The sequence below is a fragment of the Geotrypetes seraphini genome, chromosome 3 (assembly GCF_902459505.1).
Source record: "Geotrypetes seraphini chromosome 3, aGeoSer1.1, whole genome shotgun sequence".
Taxonomy (NCBI): Eukaryota; Metazoa; Chordata; class Amphibia; order Gymnophiona; family Dermophiidae; genus Geotrypetes; species Geotrypetes seraphini.
This window is the reverse complement of record NC_047086.1, coordinates 5724588-5742186: the sequence shown is the minus strand read 5'-3', so window position 1 is coordinate 5742186 and position 17599 is coordinate 5724588. Positions and strand designations below refer to the sequence as shown.

Here is a 17599-nt window from a genome sequence, read left to right as displayed (position 1 = left end):
GACAGGTTGTTCACCCTCTCCATGGTAAGAACGAGAGGGCACTCTCTAAAGTTGAAAGGGGATAGATTCCGTACAAACGTAAGGAAGTTCTTCTTCTCCCAGAGAGTGGTAGAAAATTGGAGTAAGAGGAGCGACATGCTCAGGATCCTGCATTTGTCTTTACCAAAGAAGACGCCACATCAATACCCAAAACAGTGAAAGTATTCAAGGGAGAAATAGAAGAGAGCCTCACTACAGTGAAGGTGGATCTGGACCAGATATACTATCAGATTGACAAACTAAAAAGCGACAAATCCCCTGGCCCAGATGGAATTCACCCGAGAGTATTAAAGGAACTAAAGGTAGAAATCGGAGAACTTCTGCAATCCCTCGCTAACATGTCAATTAGAACTAGACGGATACTGGAGGACTAGAAGATAGCAAACGTCATCCCAATCTTCAAAAAAGGATCAAGAGGAAAACCGGGAAACTATAGACCTGTGAGTCTCACATTGGTCCCTGGGAAAATGGTCGAGGCTTTGATTAAAGATAGCATAGTCCAGCATCTGGATACCCATGACCTGCTGAGAGGTAGTCAGTATGGATTCAGGAAAGGGAAGTCGTGCTTGATGAACTTGCTTCAGTTTTTCGAGATGGTGAACAAACAAGTTGATAGCGGAGAACTGGTGGACATAATATACTTGGACTTCCAGAAAGCGTCCAACAAAGTACCACACGAGAAACTTCTCAGAAAACTACAAAATCATGGAATAGAAGGGGATATACTAAGATGGATAGGAAAATGGCTGGAAAACAGAAGACAGAGAGTGGGCATAAATGGGAAGTACTCGGACTGGAAGAAAGTAACTAGCGGTGTGCCTCAGGGCTCAGTTCTTGGGCCTATCTTGTTCAATATCTTCGTAAATGACCTGGAAGAAGAAACGACCAGTCTTATCATCAAGTTTGCAGATGACACAAAGCTATGCCGGGCAATCAGGTTACAAAAAGACAGCGAGGAACTCCAGAGAGATTTGAACCAACTTGAGAGATGGGCAGAGAATTGGCAGATGAGTTTTAATGTAGAAAAATGCAGAGTGATGCACCTAGGCAGGAAAAACAAGGAGCATGAGTATAAACTGCTAGGTATAACACCGGGGAAGAGCGAACAAGAAAAGGACCTGGGGGTACTGATAGAAAGGACCCTGAAGCCGCCGGCTCAATGTGCAGCGGCTGCAAAGAAAGCAAACAGGATGTTAGGCATGATAAAGAAGGGAATCACAAGTAGATCAAAGGAGGTCATAATGCTGCTTTATAGAGCAATAGTCAGACCACACTTGGAATACTGTGTCCAACACTGGTCTCCATACCTGAAGAAGGATATAACACTGCTGGAGAGGGTGCAGAGGCGAGCAACGAAGCTAGTAAAAGGTATGGAGAACTTGAGCTACAAAGATCGCATCAGAAAACTGGGATTATTCACCTTCGAGAAGAGAAGACTGAGAGGGGATCTGATAGAGACTTTTAAAATACTAAAAGGAATCGATAAAATGGAGCAAGCTCACTTACCAGCAGGGGGAAAGGATGGTGAGCAAGTAACAACGTTATTCACATTGTCAAATGTGACTCGGACAAGAGGTCATGAACTGAAGCTGAGAGGGGACACGGCCAGGACAAATGTCAGAAAGTTCTGCTTCGCACAGCGAGTGGTGAACGCCTGGAACTCTCTCCCAGAAGAGGTGGTGGAGGAAACCACCATTCTAGGATTTAAGGAAAAATTGGATGCATATCTTCAAGTTTATTCGAAATTTGATGAATCGCTTATACATAAAATACTAAGCGATGTACATTAAAATCCAAATTTGAATGTACAATTAAATACGAAATGATAACAAATAAAACACTAAGCGAATTACTATAAAATCCAAATTTGAACATACATTAAGATACAAGGTAATAATAATAACAATAAATCAAAAAAAGGGGGTTTGACCTACAGACCAACAGACTCAACTGGATGGAAGGGAAGAGGGATTCAGGTTACAATATTAATCATTTTGAAAAGAGAGAAACATGAAAGGAGAAAACATTAGGAGGGTTTTTTTTTTTTAAAGACTGCTGCACTACAATTATTCCATATAGGAGGTAAACGCATCTTTAAACAGAAGGGTTTTTAAGTTAGTTTTGAAACGACTAATGTCTTTTTCGTCTCTAATATATTGGGGGAGAGAATTCCAGGTTTGAGGTGCAACTACTGAGAATATATCATATCGTCTTATGCCGATCACTTTCAAAGAAGGGACTACCAAAAGACCTTGGCTTGATGAGCGAAGGGAGCGAGAAAAGTTGTATGGAATGAGTATCCTGTTTATGAATTGCGGTTCGTTTGTGGATAAAGTTTTAAATACCAAAAGTAAAATTTTGAAGATGATGCAATGATTGATGGGAAGCCAATGTGAGGCAATCAGAAAGGGGGATACATGGTCATATTTTTTCCCGTTGTGAATTAATTTAACGGCAAGATTTTGAATAATCTGCAGCCGTTTCTTTTCTTTTTGGGTAATGTTTAGTAATAATGAGTTACAATAGTCTAGCTTAGAGATGATAAGTGAGTGTATAAGTATATTAAGGGATTTTGGTTCCAAGAACTTAGAAATAGAACGGATTTGACGTATGTGATAAAAGCAGGATTTAACTATGCTACTTATGTGCTCATGATATGAGAGATTTTCATCAATAATGACTCCTAATAATTTTAATGATGAGACAATGTTAATAGGAGTGTTATTGATGTTGAAAGTGGAGCACAACTGTAGTCCTTGTTTGTGTGAAAAGAGCATGGCTTTTGTTTTATTAATGTTAATGATAATCTATTGGAATTCAACCAATTTTTGATTGTTTCTAATTTCTGGTTGATCTGATGTATGTCTTCTAATTTTTCTGAATTTATGGGATGAGACAGTTGAATATCGTCCGCATATGTATAGATTGTGAAACCTATGGATTGACATAGGCTCAGAAGGGGCGATAGAAAAATATTAAACAGTAATGGGGATAGTATGGAACCCTGAGGGATGCCGTAATTTAGAGAGAAAGATTTGGAAGTGGTATTATTAAAGTGTACGGTATATTTTCGATCTGACAAAAAGGAAGTAAACCATTGTAAAACTTGGTCGCAGACACCAATGGATTTTAGCCTATTTAGAAGTAAGATGTGATCGATGGTGTCGAATGCGGCTGATACGTCTAAAGAGAAGAAGATAACTGAATTGTGATGGTCCAGGTGATAGATTATATTTGTGGTTAACCCAATCAGTGAGTATTCTGTATTGTGATTTTTCCGAAATCCTGTCTGATTGGGATGCAACACATTTGTTGCTTCGATAAAGTCAGATAACTGTTCAAAAACTACTCGTTCCTTTAGTTTTTCCAAGAAAGGGATATTTGTGATGGACACATTGAGGGATACGAGTGACTAAGGTATTCGCCGGGGTACGCCTGGCTGAGCCTTCGCATGTGCGGATCAACGGACTAGATGGACCCCAGGTCTGATCCGGTGCAGGCTTTTCTTATGTTCTTATCCTCCGGCGAATTTTAGCAGGGGTCAGTCAGAGAAAAGCATATCTACCCTAAGCACCCCTCTCATTTAGAAATAATGGGCCCGATACTGAGCCAGCCTGCCTAATGCATAACATAAACTCCATTTGGATACCCAGCCCTCTGAATTGTACTACTGAACATACATGGAGCAGTGCGATGTCTTTAGTTCACCTACTCATAGGCACCAACATTTCCAAATGATTTGGAGTGTCAACCCAAATATAAATTACTCTTCCTTAGACATAATGAAGGAACTTGCTCTGTAGTCTAGGGAGTGCGCAACACCTACAGCACTGGTTCCTCTGCTCTTCCCCGGCACCTTTTCTGTATCTGTTTATTTGTATTTATTTAAGCTCTTATATAACCTGCCTGAAAGCTGTTTGAAACTGTGTACCTGCAAGTACAGTAGGTACTTTTTGTGTTTGTAGGGCTCTTAGCTTACTTATTAATGGCAAACTTTGTTATCTTCCATCTAGTTCTATAAATCATTAATACACAGAAGGTACAGCCAGAACAGTAAAGTCATCTCCTTAGAACCAAGCGCTGGCAGAAGCCTTCTTTCCTATGAATGTCCTTGGTTTTAGTTTTGCAGTAGGTAGAATTCATGAAGACCTATTAAAGCAGCACAAAATAGTGCAGGGGGAGCTGAGCTCACCTGGGTAAGGGTGGGGAATGAGTATCCCAGCTGCAACATCACTCGTGGTGTTGGGAGTGAACTTGTCTGCAATGACAGTAACTGAGCATTGTGGCAAGCATTTGGAAATGCAGACTGCAGTGGAGAAGCCCACCAACCCACCGCCAATCACTGCCACTCTTCTCGCTGGCATTAGCTGGGGGGGAAGGAGATATTTCACGTTACATGTATTTATTTTAAATTATTTATATTCCACTGAGCACTACCAGTACTCGGCACTTTTCAGAGGCAACCTATGACAAAACAGTATTAGATTTAACCTAAAACACAACATGACAAGACATAATCAACACAAGAAATTACAATCTAGTTTTTCGTCACAGTACTTACAATGGGATTTCATTATTTTAAGAAAATCACAACCACCACAAAGTCCACTAGCAGTGTGCCATCTTCAGCTTCAAGCAGGCTTGAGGTCCCTTATGGAATGGGGACTTAGGGCACTTGCCCTGTATACCCCTCTCCCCCCCCCCAAGGTTGGCCCTAATGAAAACTCTGTCTGGCCAATATTCCAGAGAGTGGGTATAAAACTGGAACGCTCTTCCGGAGGCTGTTATAGGGGAAAACACCCTCCAGGGATGCAAGACAAAGTTAGACAAGTTCCTGTTGAACCAGAACGTATGCAGATAGGGCTGGTCTCAGTTAGGGCACTGGTCTTTGACCTAGAGGCCGCCGCAGGAGCGGACTGTTAGGCACGATGGACCACTGGTCTGACCCAGCAGCGGCAATTCTTATGTTCTTAATTAAAACTAAACCTTAAATTTATAGACTGGGTTATCTTCAAAAAATGAAGCTCGACTCGGTTAACAATCATAAGGTGAACCAGTAATAATAAAACAACAAAAAAAATCAGATAAACCTAAATATACAAAAAAGGAATTTAAACAGAGTGAATTGCTAAATATTTAGAAAATAAAAAGGTTTTTCTAATACTTAAGTAAATGTTCAGTGAAAAACATTACCATTTTTCTTAACTAAAAAAGTTATTGCTTAATATATGACTTTTTGAGTAAAAAGTACAGTGAATGCAATGATTAATATTTTTATCCCAACTTTACGCATTGCTCTGCAGTTTAATCCACACTGCTTTTAGTAAAACTAAATTTTTGAAAATGACTTGCACTCTTGTGCTTGAATTCATTAATCCAGCATAGATAAAAAAAACAGTGTTCTACAACTGCACAGGGACTGTTCAGTCTGATTTTTAAAAAAGTTCCTTCAAATTAGGTGAAGCTGCAGTATTACTGATATCTTATGACTGATCAAGGGAATCTCTGTCTGAAACATTTGACTTCCATATAGTAAAGAGTATTTTATCATCACTATCGTCTGCATTAGTAGTGCTTTCTAATTCATCACTTGCATCTTTATTGTCATCGTCATGGTGTCCAATTAAAAAGAAAGCTTTCATAATGTTAGAATCATTGTTCTAATAATTTTTCATCTCACAGCAAACTCAGTTTGAATATTTTTGAGAACTGATGCGGGAGCCCTTTAGTCTTATGGACAGATGAGCAGACTTCCCCTAAGACTCTACCAATCCAGTGGACAGTCACCCCAATGTAAGATTTTCAATGCCAGTGGCTAGATACGCCTTGAATCAGTCCCCAGGATTGCCATGGACCATGGGAGATAGATGGGCTGCCTCGTGCAGTCTCAATATCAGGTCCTTAGTATCCAAGAACATGTGTGTTTCTATACTGAGGCAGACTGAAGGTCCTTCAAGCCTACTATCCTGTTTCCTGCAGTGACCAATCCAACTCACAAGTACCTGGCAAGATCCCAAAAGAGTAAAATAGATTTTATGTGCTTTATTCTCGATAGAATATTATCATTCCAAGCAGGCAAATGGAATAAATGTTTAACCAACTTTATCTCAAACGCACTTTCTTACCAAACTTTCAGGAAGTAAATCAAAACTTATCTCTTTTATAAAGTCCTCTGACTCCATTTCTGCCTTGATGTACTTCTAAAACACTTCCAGGAAAAATCTGATTAATCTTACCATGCTAATGTAATTTTGGAAAGTTTTTTGTATTTAAGTATTTTTATTGATTTCAATATATTATCAAGTATAACTTGTATAGAAAGCAAATTTAACCAAATATTAATCATTAAATAATAAATCCTTACTTAACAAAAGTTAAGTAAAATTACAAGAAGAATTATTATGGTGAAATTAGCTCAAGTCCTCTTTAGATCCAAGAATTATATTGGCAAGAAATAAGAAGGGGTATAATCAATACATCAAAGTAATGCTGTTCTAAACATCGGGAACAAAGCTACTATTTTCCTTTTAGAGCTCAAGATTGAATTTTATCCTTGTCCAGATGGGACATAGCCACAAAATTAGCCACCTCCGTGTCTGATTTCTCCAAAATTTCAGTAATATTTAATGCTTGTCCTTGAGTAGGTTCAGGTTGCTGTTGATGCGGAATTTTGCTGGGGAGATAATACACCTGAGAGAATGGTGGAAGATTTCCCTCCTGAACTTCCAAAATTTCTGTTAAATATCTCCTAAGCATGTCTCTAGGTGAAACCATGATTACTCTTGGAAAATTTATCAATCTCAAGTTATTAATACGTGCATGGTTATCTAATGTCTCTACTTTTCTTCTAAGATTTAAATTATCTTTAATTATAGTTTCCTGAAGTTGTTTTACTGAAGCCATGTCTTGCTGAGTCTTTTGAAGTATATTTTTTGAAGAAGTCATGTCCATTTTTAATTTTTCTAGCTCTTCTGAATGGTGAATCAGTTTATTTTCAATTTGTTGGAAATTGGGGCTAATTGTCTTCCCAAAATTTGCTACCAGGTCCCAAAGGGCTTCTAAGGTCACCTCAGCAGGCCTATCCCAAAAAGAAACTTGTATTGAAGTGCACAGTCTCTCACCTTCCTTAAGATATCCATGATTCTGTTCCTTCTGGGTCAAACCTCCTCCTGCTGCTGTAATTTCCACAGAGTCCTCTTCAGAGATTACCCGAACCGGGATCTCCATTTCCAGGCTCCCTGGTGTTGAATCTGCCTCTGGGGATAGAACCGCCCCTTCATTCGGGATTTCCTCGCCCCTGGGAGTTAAACGTTTTTTGTAATATCGCTGTCTGTATAGTCTCTTCCTCTGTAAACCGCTCTGAACTCTTTGTGGTATATAAAAATAGTTATTATTATCCTAGAAAAAAAGCAGTGGATTTTCCAAAGTCCATCTTAATAATGGCTTATGGACTTTTCTTGAAAAACCATGTCCAAAACTTTTTAGAACCCTACTAAACTAACTGTTTTCACCACATTCTCTGGCAACCAAATTCCAGAGTTTAATTATACGTTATGTGAATAAGGGGGCAAACCAAAAATTAAAGGCAGTAGCTAAATGATGCAATAACTGGAACAGAGCTAGCAAAATGCAACATTTGTACTCTTATATTCCCTTTTGGATAGTTCATCCACGCACAGTGCAGTGCTTGGCCTTTAGTCATGTGGCAGCCACGAGATCAGAAACATGGACGATCCATTGCAAGATTGCACCATCAAAAAACAACGTGTAGTAATGCGCTTTCTTTGGGTAGAGGGAGTGAAACCTGTGAAAATTCACTGTCAGATATTGACTCAGTATGGACATAGCGCCACAAATCAACAAAAGGTTTATAAGTAAGAAAAAGGTTTAAAGTGGGAAGAACAGGTGTAATTGGCGAAGGTTGTTCTGGTTGCCCATCAACATCTTGACAGGGCAGATGCCTTGATTAGAGAAGACCGACAGATAACAGTTTCTCACGGGGCTGCAAATGGGGATATCAGCTATGGATCTGCATTTGCCATAATGCACGATGACAATGGGTTCCCAAACAGCTTACTGATCTGCACAAGCAACAGTGTATGGAGGTTGTGGCCCAGTTTTTCAGACAGCAGTGAGATATGGGTGCATCACTGCGACCCACAGAGCAAAAAACAAATCATGACGAAGTAAAGGAAGCGTTGATCACCTGGCTTCGGGAGCAGCTTAAAAAATTCTCTGCAGGAACGATACAGCAAATGCGTCGTCTTGCATGGTGACTATGAGAAAAAGTGATACGTTCAATTGCTCAGTTACTTCTATTAAACCCATTAAACGTATTTTGCCTTTACTTTTTGATTTACCCTTCTAAATATTTTCTCCAGTTTATTTTAAATCTAATACTTAATAGCTTCACTGCATGCCCCCTTGTCCTTGAATTTTTGCAAAGAGTAAACAAGTAATTTTTACCTGTTCTACTCCATACAGTATTTTATAGACTTCTATCATATCTCTTCCTCAGCTGTTGCTTCTCTAAGCTGAAGAGCCCTAGCCTCTTTAGCATTTCCTCTTAAGGAAGTTGTCCCATTTTCATCACCCTTCTCTGTATCTAAAATAATTTCAGTTTGCAATTTCACAGCTGACACAAAACACGGATCTGAGTGTCTGCTTTACAGAGGGAACCTGCAATAGTTCCTGATCCAGAGAATGAAGGGTCATAGCCAGCTAATAGAGGCAGATCTGATGTCAAGTGTAGAGGGACAATCCACAAAGCACACCATGTGGAGCCAGTCCTAGGACACAGGAGTAAAGAATGCAAAAAATTGTATTTCAAAATATGAAAATAGGCACTGAAACTTAGACCCAACACATGTTCCAGCAATGTGAGCCTTCCTCAGGGGTCCTGTCTCTTCTACAGATGCTGCAAATTGTGCCTTTCTACCAAGGCGCCCTGGATGTTACACAAAACTAAAACAATCAAGGAATGTAAATTAGCTATTTAATATTGAACACCATGCAAACTAGCTAAGTGATTAATGACCAACATCACTTAGCGATGCACAAAAAAATCCATGAAGAGATCCCACATGCCAATCCCATCTTTTCTTAAAATCTGGCACACTGCTTGCCTCAATTACCTGTTGTGGAAGATTATTCCAGTACTGGGGTTCAAGAAAGGATTGGACAATCTCCTGCTGGAAAAGGGGATAGAGGGGTATAGATAGAGGATTACTGCACAGGTCCTGGACCTGTTGGGCTGCCGCGTGAGCGGACTGCTGGGCACGATGGACCTCAGGTCTGACCCAGTGGACGCATTGCTTATGTTCTTATGTTAAATCCAATGGACTCTACTCTATCATCATTCTTCTCGATCTAACCGCTGCCTTCGACACTGTTGATCACCACTTCCTTCTCGACACGTTGTCCTCACTGGGATTCTGCTCTCTCCTGGTTTTCTTTCTATCTCTCTTGTCGTACCTTCAGCGTATGTTACAGTGGATCCTCCTCTGCCACCATCCCACTGTCTATTAGCATACCCCAAGGCTCTGTCCTGGGTCCTCTCCTTTTTTCCCTATATACCCTCTCTCTTGGTACACTGATCTCCTCATAGAGCTATACAAGGCATTAGAACATTATCTTTGTTTTCCAATCCTTTCCTCATAAATCCTAAGATTCTATTTGCTTTCTTAGTCACACATTGAGCTAAGGGTTACAATGTATCCTCAATGATGATACCTAGATTTATTTCTTCCATTTGTGTGTCGCAAATACTTATTCAAGCTCTTGGCGACATTACAGAGGAAGGGGTTAGAAGAGGGTAGGGAGGACAATGCAGGGCAGGAAGATACAGGAGGAGAAGAGGATACAAGTGATTAGGTGCCAAATAGATGAGTTTTCAATTTCTTTCGGAATTTGGTGTGGTTAGGTTCCGTCCTGGTCATTTTAGTAAGGTCAGTCCAAGTTTTTACGCCTAGAAAGGTGCGCATGGAGTGGAAAACACGTTTATATTGCAGATTTTTTGTGGAAGGGAGATTTAGAAGTATTCTGTTGAGGGTTTTGCCTTGGAGAGGAACTGCGGAGTTTCCGTAAGGTGTACGGTGAATGATCCTTTTCCTGGGCAGTGACTCCTCACACAGAACCCAGAGTTGGAGTTCCTCTTTCCCACATGCATCACTTTGCTCTTGCTGCCATTTTGACGCCCAGTCTTCCTCTTGCAATTTTTCACCATTTTCTTGCGTTTTAACCAATATGAATAACCTTGTGTCATCACAAATGTAAATTATGTCATCTCATTGAGAAATATGTTTAAAGAAATCCCACTATTTACCCCTCTCTCCCCAGTCAGCATTCGCCCTTACACCCACCTCCCCCCCAGCCGCTACCGGGAATTCTGTTCGGGACGTGGCGCAGGTGCAGAAAAAGTCGGGCCCCAACATGGCGGCGGTAAGTTAAGCGCGCGGCATCCTCGGAGGTCACGTGCTCGCGAAGGCCTTGCCGGCTCCCGCCACCTCTGAAGTATTTGAAACGCGTCATAGAGGCGGGGTCAGAGCGAGCCCTCTGAGCCAACGGCGGGGTCGGGGCTCTCGAGCCGCCTCGTTCTGGCTCCGCGGCCTCCCTTCGCCGCTGCCGTAAGCAGAGCAACTGGGCCTTCCTTCCTTCGAACTCCCGGTCCCGCCACTAGGAAGTGACGTCAGAAGGGAGCCGAGGCCGGCGCGAGCTGCGAGGGGAAGATGGTGCTCGCGCCGGAGAAGTTGAAGGGGGAGGGGAGACGGCGGTTAGTGGCAGCTCGCGCGGTGTTTCTTCTGGAGCAGCAGAAGTTGCTCTCCTGCTCCCCCTGCTGGCAGGTGGGCAGAGGAGGGAAGAGCTGCTGCGTGGAAGTAGGAGCTTACATTCGACCTTGGCCAATGCAAGTTCATGCGTTTGGGCTGCCAAATCCCCAGGGAACGGTACAAATTAGACTAGAGCAGGGGTGATCATGCACTGCTTTCAAGGCGTATTCATCGGGGAAATCCTGAAACCCTCGAGGACCCTCTGGACTAAAGTAAAAAGCTGATGTGCACGACGGAAGAGCGGGACTTGGGTGGGATTGGATGTGATGATCTTAAGGTGGCCAAACAGGTTGAAAAGGTGGCGGCGAAAGCTAGAAGGATGCTAAGTTGAATAGGGAGAGGTATGGCCAATAGGAAAAGGGAGGTATTGATGCCCCTGAATAAGACTCTGGTGAGATCTCATTTAGAATATTGTGTACAATTCTGGAGGCCGCACTTTCAAAAAGATATAAAAGGGATGGAGTCGGTCCAGAGGAAGGCTACTAAAATGGTGTGTGGTCTTCGTGATAAGGCTATAGGGACAGACTTAAAGATCTCAATCTGTATACTTTGGAGGACAGGCAGGAAAGGGGAGATTATGATAGAGACATTTAAATATCCACAAATCAGAGTGGAATTGTCCAGGAGAAAATGATGTGAACTAAAGAAGTATTCTCCAATATGCCTGGAATTCTCTACTAGAAGATGTTGTGGCGGAGACAACTCTTCGGGGTTTCAAGCACAAGTTGGATATACACCTTCTTGCAAATCATATTGAGGGATACGGTAATTTTAGGTTTTCATAATAGAGAACCTAAATGGGCCGCCGCGTGAGCGGAGCGCCGGACTTGATGGACCTCGGTCTGATCTGGTGAAGGCATTTCTTTTTTTTGTTTTAATCAATTTTTATTAGAATTTTATAATGAATATAAACAATACAGTCACCATTTGTAAACCAATCCGTAATATTACAATCTTTCAACAAAGCATATAAAAAAAGAAAAAACCCCCAACATAAGTATATCTCAATCCCGCCACCCTACATAAAGTAAACCAATATAGTCAATAATAACCCCCAACAAATTAAACACCATGAGGAAGTCCTTTCGTTGTTCCTTCAAAAAGACTCCCAATTAACCACACCTCTCCTCCCCCTCTATCCCACCCTCCCATCCCACATGAGGAAATAATTAAATGTACTGAAATATTTTGTCCCAAGTCCGCCTTTGTAAGTCATAATAACCATAATGCTTAGCAGCTATACATTCCATCTGTGCAAGTTTTTGCAATTTCTCTAACCATTCCCCTTCTGGTGGAGCAGCTAACTTCTTCCAATATAATGCTATTAAACATTTGGCCGCTGCCAACCCCATTCTGACCAGTTTTGTCTGCCAAGGAACATCTCTAACATTATGTAACCCTAACAGACAAACTTGAGGTGAAAGTTGCAATGGATCCTGGATCCACAATGTCAAAGATCGTGTAACAGTAACCCGAAATTTCTGAATCACCCCACAGTCCCACCATATATGCATAAAAGATCCAGGGCCCTTACCACATCTCCAGCAAGAGCCTGAAACTTGAGGGTACATAATATGTAACCGTGCAGGTGTGAAATACCAGCGTGTTAAGATTTTATAAGCATTTTCTTGGACCAATATACAATGAGATGCTTTCTGTACCTCTATACAAATACGGGACCAATCATCCGCAGAAAGATGCAGCCGGAGGTCCCGTTCCCACTGTTGTTTAAAAGGAAAGGAAATCACCACTCTACCGCGCAAGAACTTATAAAGAATGGAAATCGGTCTCGGTACGTTACTCAACAAAAGCCATAAGTTTTCCAAAGATTCAGTCCCCTGGGGATTCCCTTTATCCCAACTTTCCGAGATCATAAAATGTCTCAATTGCATGTATGCAAAAAATTCGCCTCTTAACCCAGGCTTCTTAGTCACCAATGCATCAAAAGTAGGTAAGCATCCCCCAACAAGTACATCTCGAAATGTAAGAATCCCCATAGATTCCCATTTCCGAAACGCCCCCCTTTCCAAACCTGCAATAAACCGCGGTTCCCCCTTAATAGGAGCAAGCGTGGAAACTCCCCTACCACTCTTTTCCCTTTGACATAAAGAACCCCACATCCGTACTAAATGACAAAAGAACGGGTTCCCTTGCCCCTGCAATCGCTCTGACAACGAGAAAGAGATCCACAGCCAATTATTCAATGTACAATGCGGAACATAGCTTTGTTCTATTTGAACCCCAGGTTTAAACACCGCAATCTTCCAATCCAAAATAAAACGGAGTTGTGCAGCCTCGTAATACCAGTGCAGATTGGGCACTGCCCGTCCCCCATCTTCCCTAGCAGACCAAAGTACTTGTTGACTCAACCTGGGATGTTTCCCTTGCCAAATAAAATATCGAAATTCCTTATGCAATAGCTTCAAAAGTCCCCTCGGCACCGCTATGGGAAGCGTTTGGAATAAAAATAACAGACGGGGTAAGATATTCATTTTGACAACAGCTATACGCCCCCACCAGGACAACCACAAACCCTTCCAAGCTTGCAAATCTCTCCGCACTAAACGCACTATCCTAGAATAATTGAGTTCATAAAGACATGATAAATCAGATGGAATCAAAATACCAAGATACCTAAGATGCCCCAGTACTCGCCTCACCGGAAAGGTGTCCGCCAACCTCTGCGCCTCCCCCTCCTCTAAAGAAATATTCAAAAATTCGGACTTGTCCATGTTGATCGTAAAGCCAGACAGACTTCTAAATTTCCCAAATACCTCCAACAACTCAGTAAGAGTAGCCTCCGGGTCCGTCACATAAAAAAGAATATCATCTGCAAATAGCGCCAATTTATGTTCCCGACCTCCTATATGAATTCCCCTAACTGCCCCCAAATCCCGAATATAACAAGCCAAAGGTTCTAAATACAAAGCAAACAGTAAAGGGGAGAGTGGACAACCCTGTCGGGTCCCTCTTGTAATAGAGAAGAAATCTGTATAAAGCCCATTAATTTTAATACAAGCCCTCGGTGTCAAATAAAAATTCCTTATCCAGTTTTCATACATTCCCCCAATTCCCATCCGTTCCATTACTGCCCATAAAAAGTTCCAATTGACCTGATCAAAGGCCTTTTCAGCATCTATGGATAATAGGACCATTTTACTATGTTGTTGCTGTGCCTCCCAGATCAAATGTAAAGTTCTACGTATATTATCTCCCACTTGACGCTTCTGGATAAATCCAGCCTGATCAACATGGACAAGTCCCGGAAACACTCGTCCCAATCTCAATGCCAACACCTTCGCCAAAATTTTAGCATCAACATTTAATAATGAGATGGGACGATATGCTCCACACTGCTCCGGGTCCCGTCCCGGTTTCAACAATACTGTGATCCCTGCTTCTCCCATAGTAGATGGTAAAGAGCCCCCGTCTCGCACTCCATTACCAACCCTCACCAACAGGGAAACAATCTGCTCCCTAAAGGTCTTATAGAACACATTCGGTAACCCATCTAATCCCGGAGATTTCCCCCCTTTCAAACCCCGTATGACCCCAGACACCTCCCCCTCCGTTATGGGAAGATCCAACCCCTCTTGTTCCAAATCCGAGAGCTTTGGCAAAGGGACCATGTCTAAAAAATCTGTAATCTTAGAACCCTCACTCAAGTTGTCCCCACGATATAACTCTGCAAAAAATGTAGCAAACTGGTTATGAAATCCTTATCAGTCCTATACCTAACTCCATCAGGTCCACGAATACTCTGAATAGTAGCAGACATCCTTCGAGCCCGCAAATAGCGGGCTAGCATAGCACTAGACCGATTTCCATTCTCGAACATAGCCTGTTTCAATTGTGTCTTTGTGAAGGCATTTCTTATGTAAAACACATTCATTGACTCGACATGTACATGTTTCGGCCGTCAGGCCTGCCTCAGCATCTTAAAAATTGCAAATGATGATGTAAGAAGTATGCTGGTACTCAAGAAGATATACAACCAAAAATCAATCAAAGAAGAATATCATCCTGCGCATAATACGGGAGTTGTCAACTTCCACCTTACTCCCGTATTATGTACAGGATGATATTCTTCTTTAATTGATTTTTGGTTGTGTATCTTCTTTGAGACCAGCATACTTCTTACATCATCATTCGCAATTTTTAAGACTCCTGAGGCAGTCCTGATGGCCGAAACATGTACATGTCGAGTCGATGAATGTGTTTTATTGATGTTTGAACAATAAAGATCTTCAAATCACCAGACATATTGGAGGATACTTCTTTAGTGCACATCATCCACTCTGATTTGTGCATATTTGTGGTTGTGGTGTTGTTTTTTCCCCTGTTTTTTTCTGTGATGTTTAAATATCTACATAATGTAAATGCGCATGAGTCGAGTCTCTTTCATTTGAAAGGAAGCTCTGCAATGAGCAGGCATAGGATGAAGTTAAGAGGTGATAGGCTCCAGAGTAATCGAAGGAAATACTTTTTTACAGAACAGGTGTTGGATACAGAGACTCTGTCTGAATTTAAAAGGGCCTTGGATAGGCACGTGGGATCTTTTGGAGAGAGATAGAGATAATGGTTACTGTGGATGGGCCATTTGACCTTTATCTGCCATTATGTTTCTTCCAGTGTCCTTATTTGTAATCCCAGTTCTCTTACTGACTCCAAGTGGCATTGAAACAAGCCATTTTATCTCACTGTGCTTCTGCTTGATTTACTGCGCTGCATTTGAGAAATAGTAATTCTGTTCTATTTTTTTCTCTTTGGGACCCATCAGCCACAAATAGCACAGAAGCAGGCAGCTAGACTTTGTACCTTTAATGTTAGCTGCTTGGATAATATAACATTTTTGGGATTCTGTTAATGCAGGACACCATTTAATAAAGATACCATGAAAGAAAGCAAGAAAATGTTCCTGTGAGACAGCTGCACATAATGTAATTAAACCCTTTTTGACCTGGCTCTGCTGCACCTCTGATGGCTCTTGAACAAGGAGAAATCAAAAATACAAACCCTACCTTTCAAGACTGAGCCTTGAGCTGCTTGGTATGATTAAAGAAACCACAAGCACGCACAGAGGAGCAGGTGGCCTCGGGATCCTTTCCTTGGTGAGAGCTGAAGTTGCTTGTCCTCCATGCATGGGTTGCTTTTCTCTGTGAGCGCAGCTGCTGAATTCTGCAGTCACACAACAATGGCCTCCAGGGGCAGCTCCTAGTGACACAGTATACAGGCTGTTAGGCAGCCCAGCACACACTGCTCTCACAGCACACACACACACATAGATGGATGCACATGTGCACAAGAACAGTCACGTGTGCGTTTGCACAAATGCCCATGTAGTTATGCAAGTATATGCACAAGAAGGAAGCCACACTTCCCACGGTAGAGAAATAAAATAACTTCAGGCTCACTTAGTATTCTGCTTAATGCTTACGTACAGTTTTAGATCCTTGAGCAGCCAGCTGTCTTGGGCCATGTTGGCACCAATGATGTAAGAAGAAACAGGAGAAAGTTGTTGTAAGATAAATTTAAACTGCTTTCAGAAATCCTCCCTGTTCCATGCACAGTCTCAAGAGGCAGGCTGAGCTCATGCTATGTGTGGATAAAGTACATGGAGAAAGGCTTTAGATGCCTTAGAAACAGGGTAACATTGGAAAATGGGGATTATCCCAGGCAAGCAGGCAGCATATTCTCAACAGTGGGTGACGTCACCGACGGAGCCCCGCAGCGGACAGCCTCGAAAGCAGACTTGCTTGAAGATCTTTATAAGAGCTTCCGAGTGCTGCACTGCACATGCGTGAGTGCATTCCCGCCCGAGTTAGGGCGCGCGTCTCCTGTGAGGTACCTCAGTTTAACGTTTTCCGCGGAGCCAAGAAGTCCTCTTTTCAGCTCTGCAGCCTTCGTTGCCTTCTCATCATCGCGGCTTTTTATTATTTTTATTATTAAGTCGCTGTGCTTGCGTTTTCATTAAAAGGATTCTTTTGTAAAAAAAAAACAAAAACTAAACTAGACTAAACCTTAAGTTTATATACCGCAACATCTCCACAGAAGTGGAGCTCGACACAGTTTACAGGAATTAATAAAGAAAGGAACTCCAATGGAAAGAAGAAGGGCTTGGTAAAAAGGAAGGAAAGAGGGGACTTAGTATAATGGAGAGGGAGGAAGTAGTTACATTTTGGAGAAAAGCCAAGTTTTCAAATGTTTCCTGAAGCGTTGGAGGGAGGTTGAACTTCGAAGATGGGCAGTAAAGCTGTTCCACAGCTCGGTGATCCTGAAGAGGAGGGATGTTCCAAATTTTCCTGTATGGGATATGCCTTTTAAAGAGGGGAAGGATAGTTTGAATTTTTGAGTGGATCTGGTGGAGTTCGGATTCGAGGAGAGCCAAGATAGTGGAAAGAGGGGAGGAAGGATGCCGTGAAGAGATTTGAAGGCTAGACAGGTACATTTGTAGTGAACCCTGAGGAGGACTGGGAGCCAGTGAAGCTTAGACAGAAGCGGGGAGACATGGTCGAATTTGCTTTTTGCGAAGATTAGCATAGCTGCGGTGTTCTGAATCCGCTGAAGTCTTTTATTTCTGTTTTTTTTTTTGTTGTTTTGTTTTCTTCCGGTCAGCGGCCTTTTGGCCTAGGCCTGCCCGCTCACCTTGTTCGATATGTCGGACTTTGTTTTTTCTATGTCCCGGCCTCTTACCGGGTTCAAAAAGTGTAGCCAGTGCAACAAAACCATTTCAA

The 17599-nt window shown here is 41.9% G+C and overlaps 1 protein-coding gene across 1 annotated transcript in view; it reads right to left on the bottom strand.

Annotated features, from left to right (window-relative positions):
- Nucleotides 1-16081, bottom strand: part of DDO (D-aspartate oxidase) — a 65446-nt gene extending 49365 nt beyond the window's left edge. The window contains exons 1-2 of the mRNA XM_033938878.1: nt 15887-16081; nt 4232-4406 (exon numbers count right to left, since the gene is read on the bottom strand). Of these exons, the coding sequence (XP_033794769.1) occupies nt 4232-4403 (172 nt within the window). The 5' untranslated portion in view covers nt 4404-4406; nt 15887-16081. The remainder of the gene's footprint in view (nt 1-4231; nt 4407-15886) is intronic.
- Between the last annotated feature and the right edge of the window lie 1518 nt (nt 16082-17599).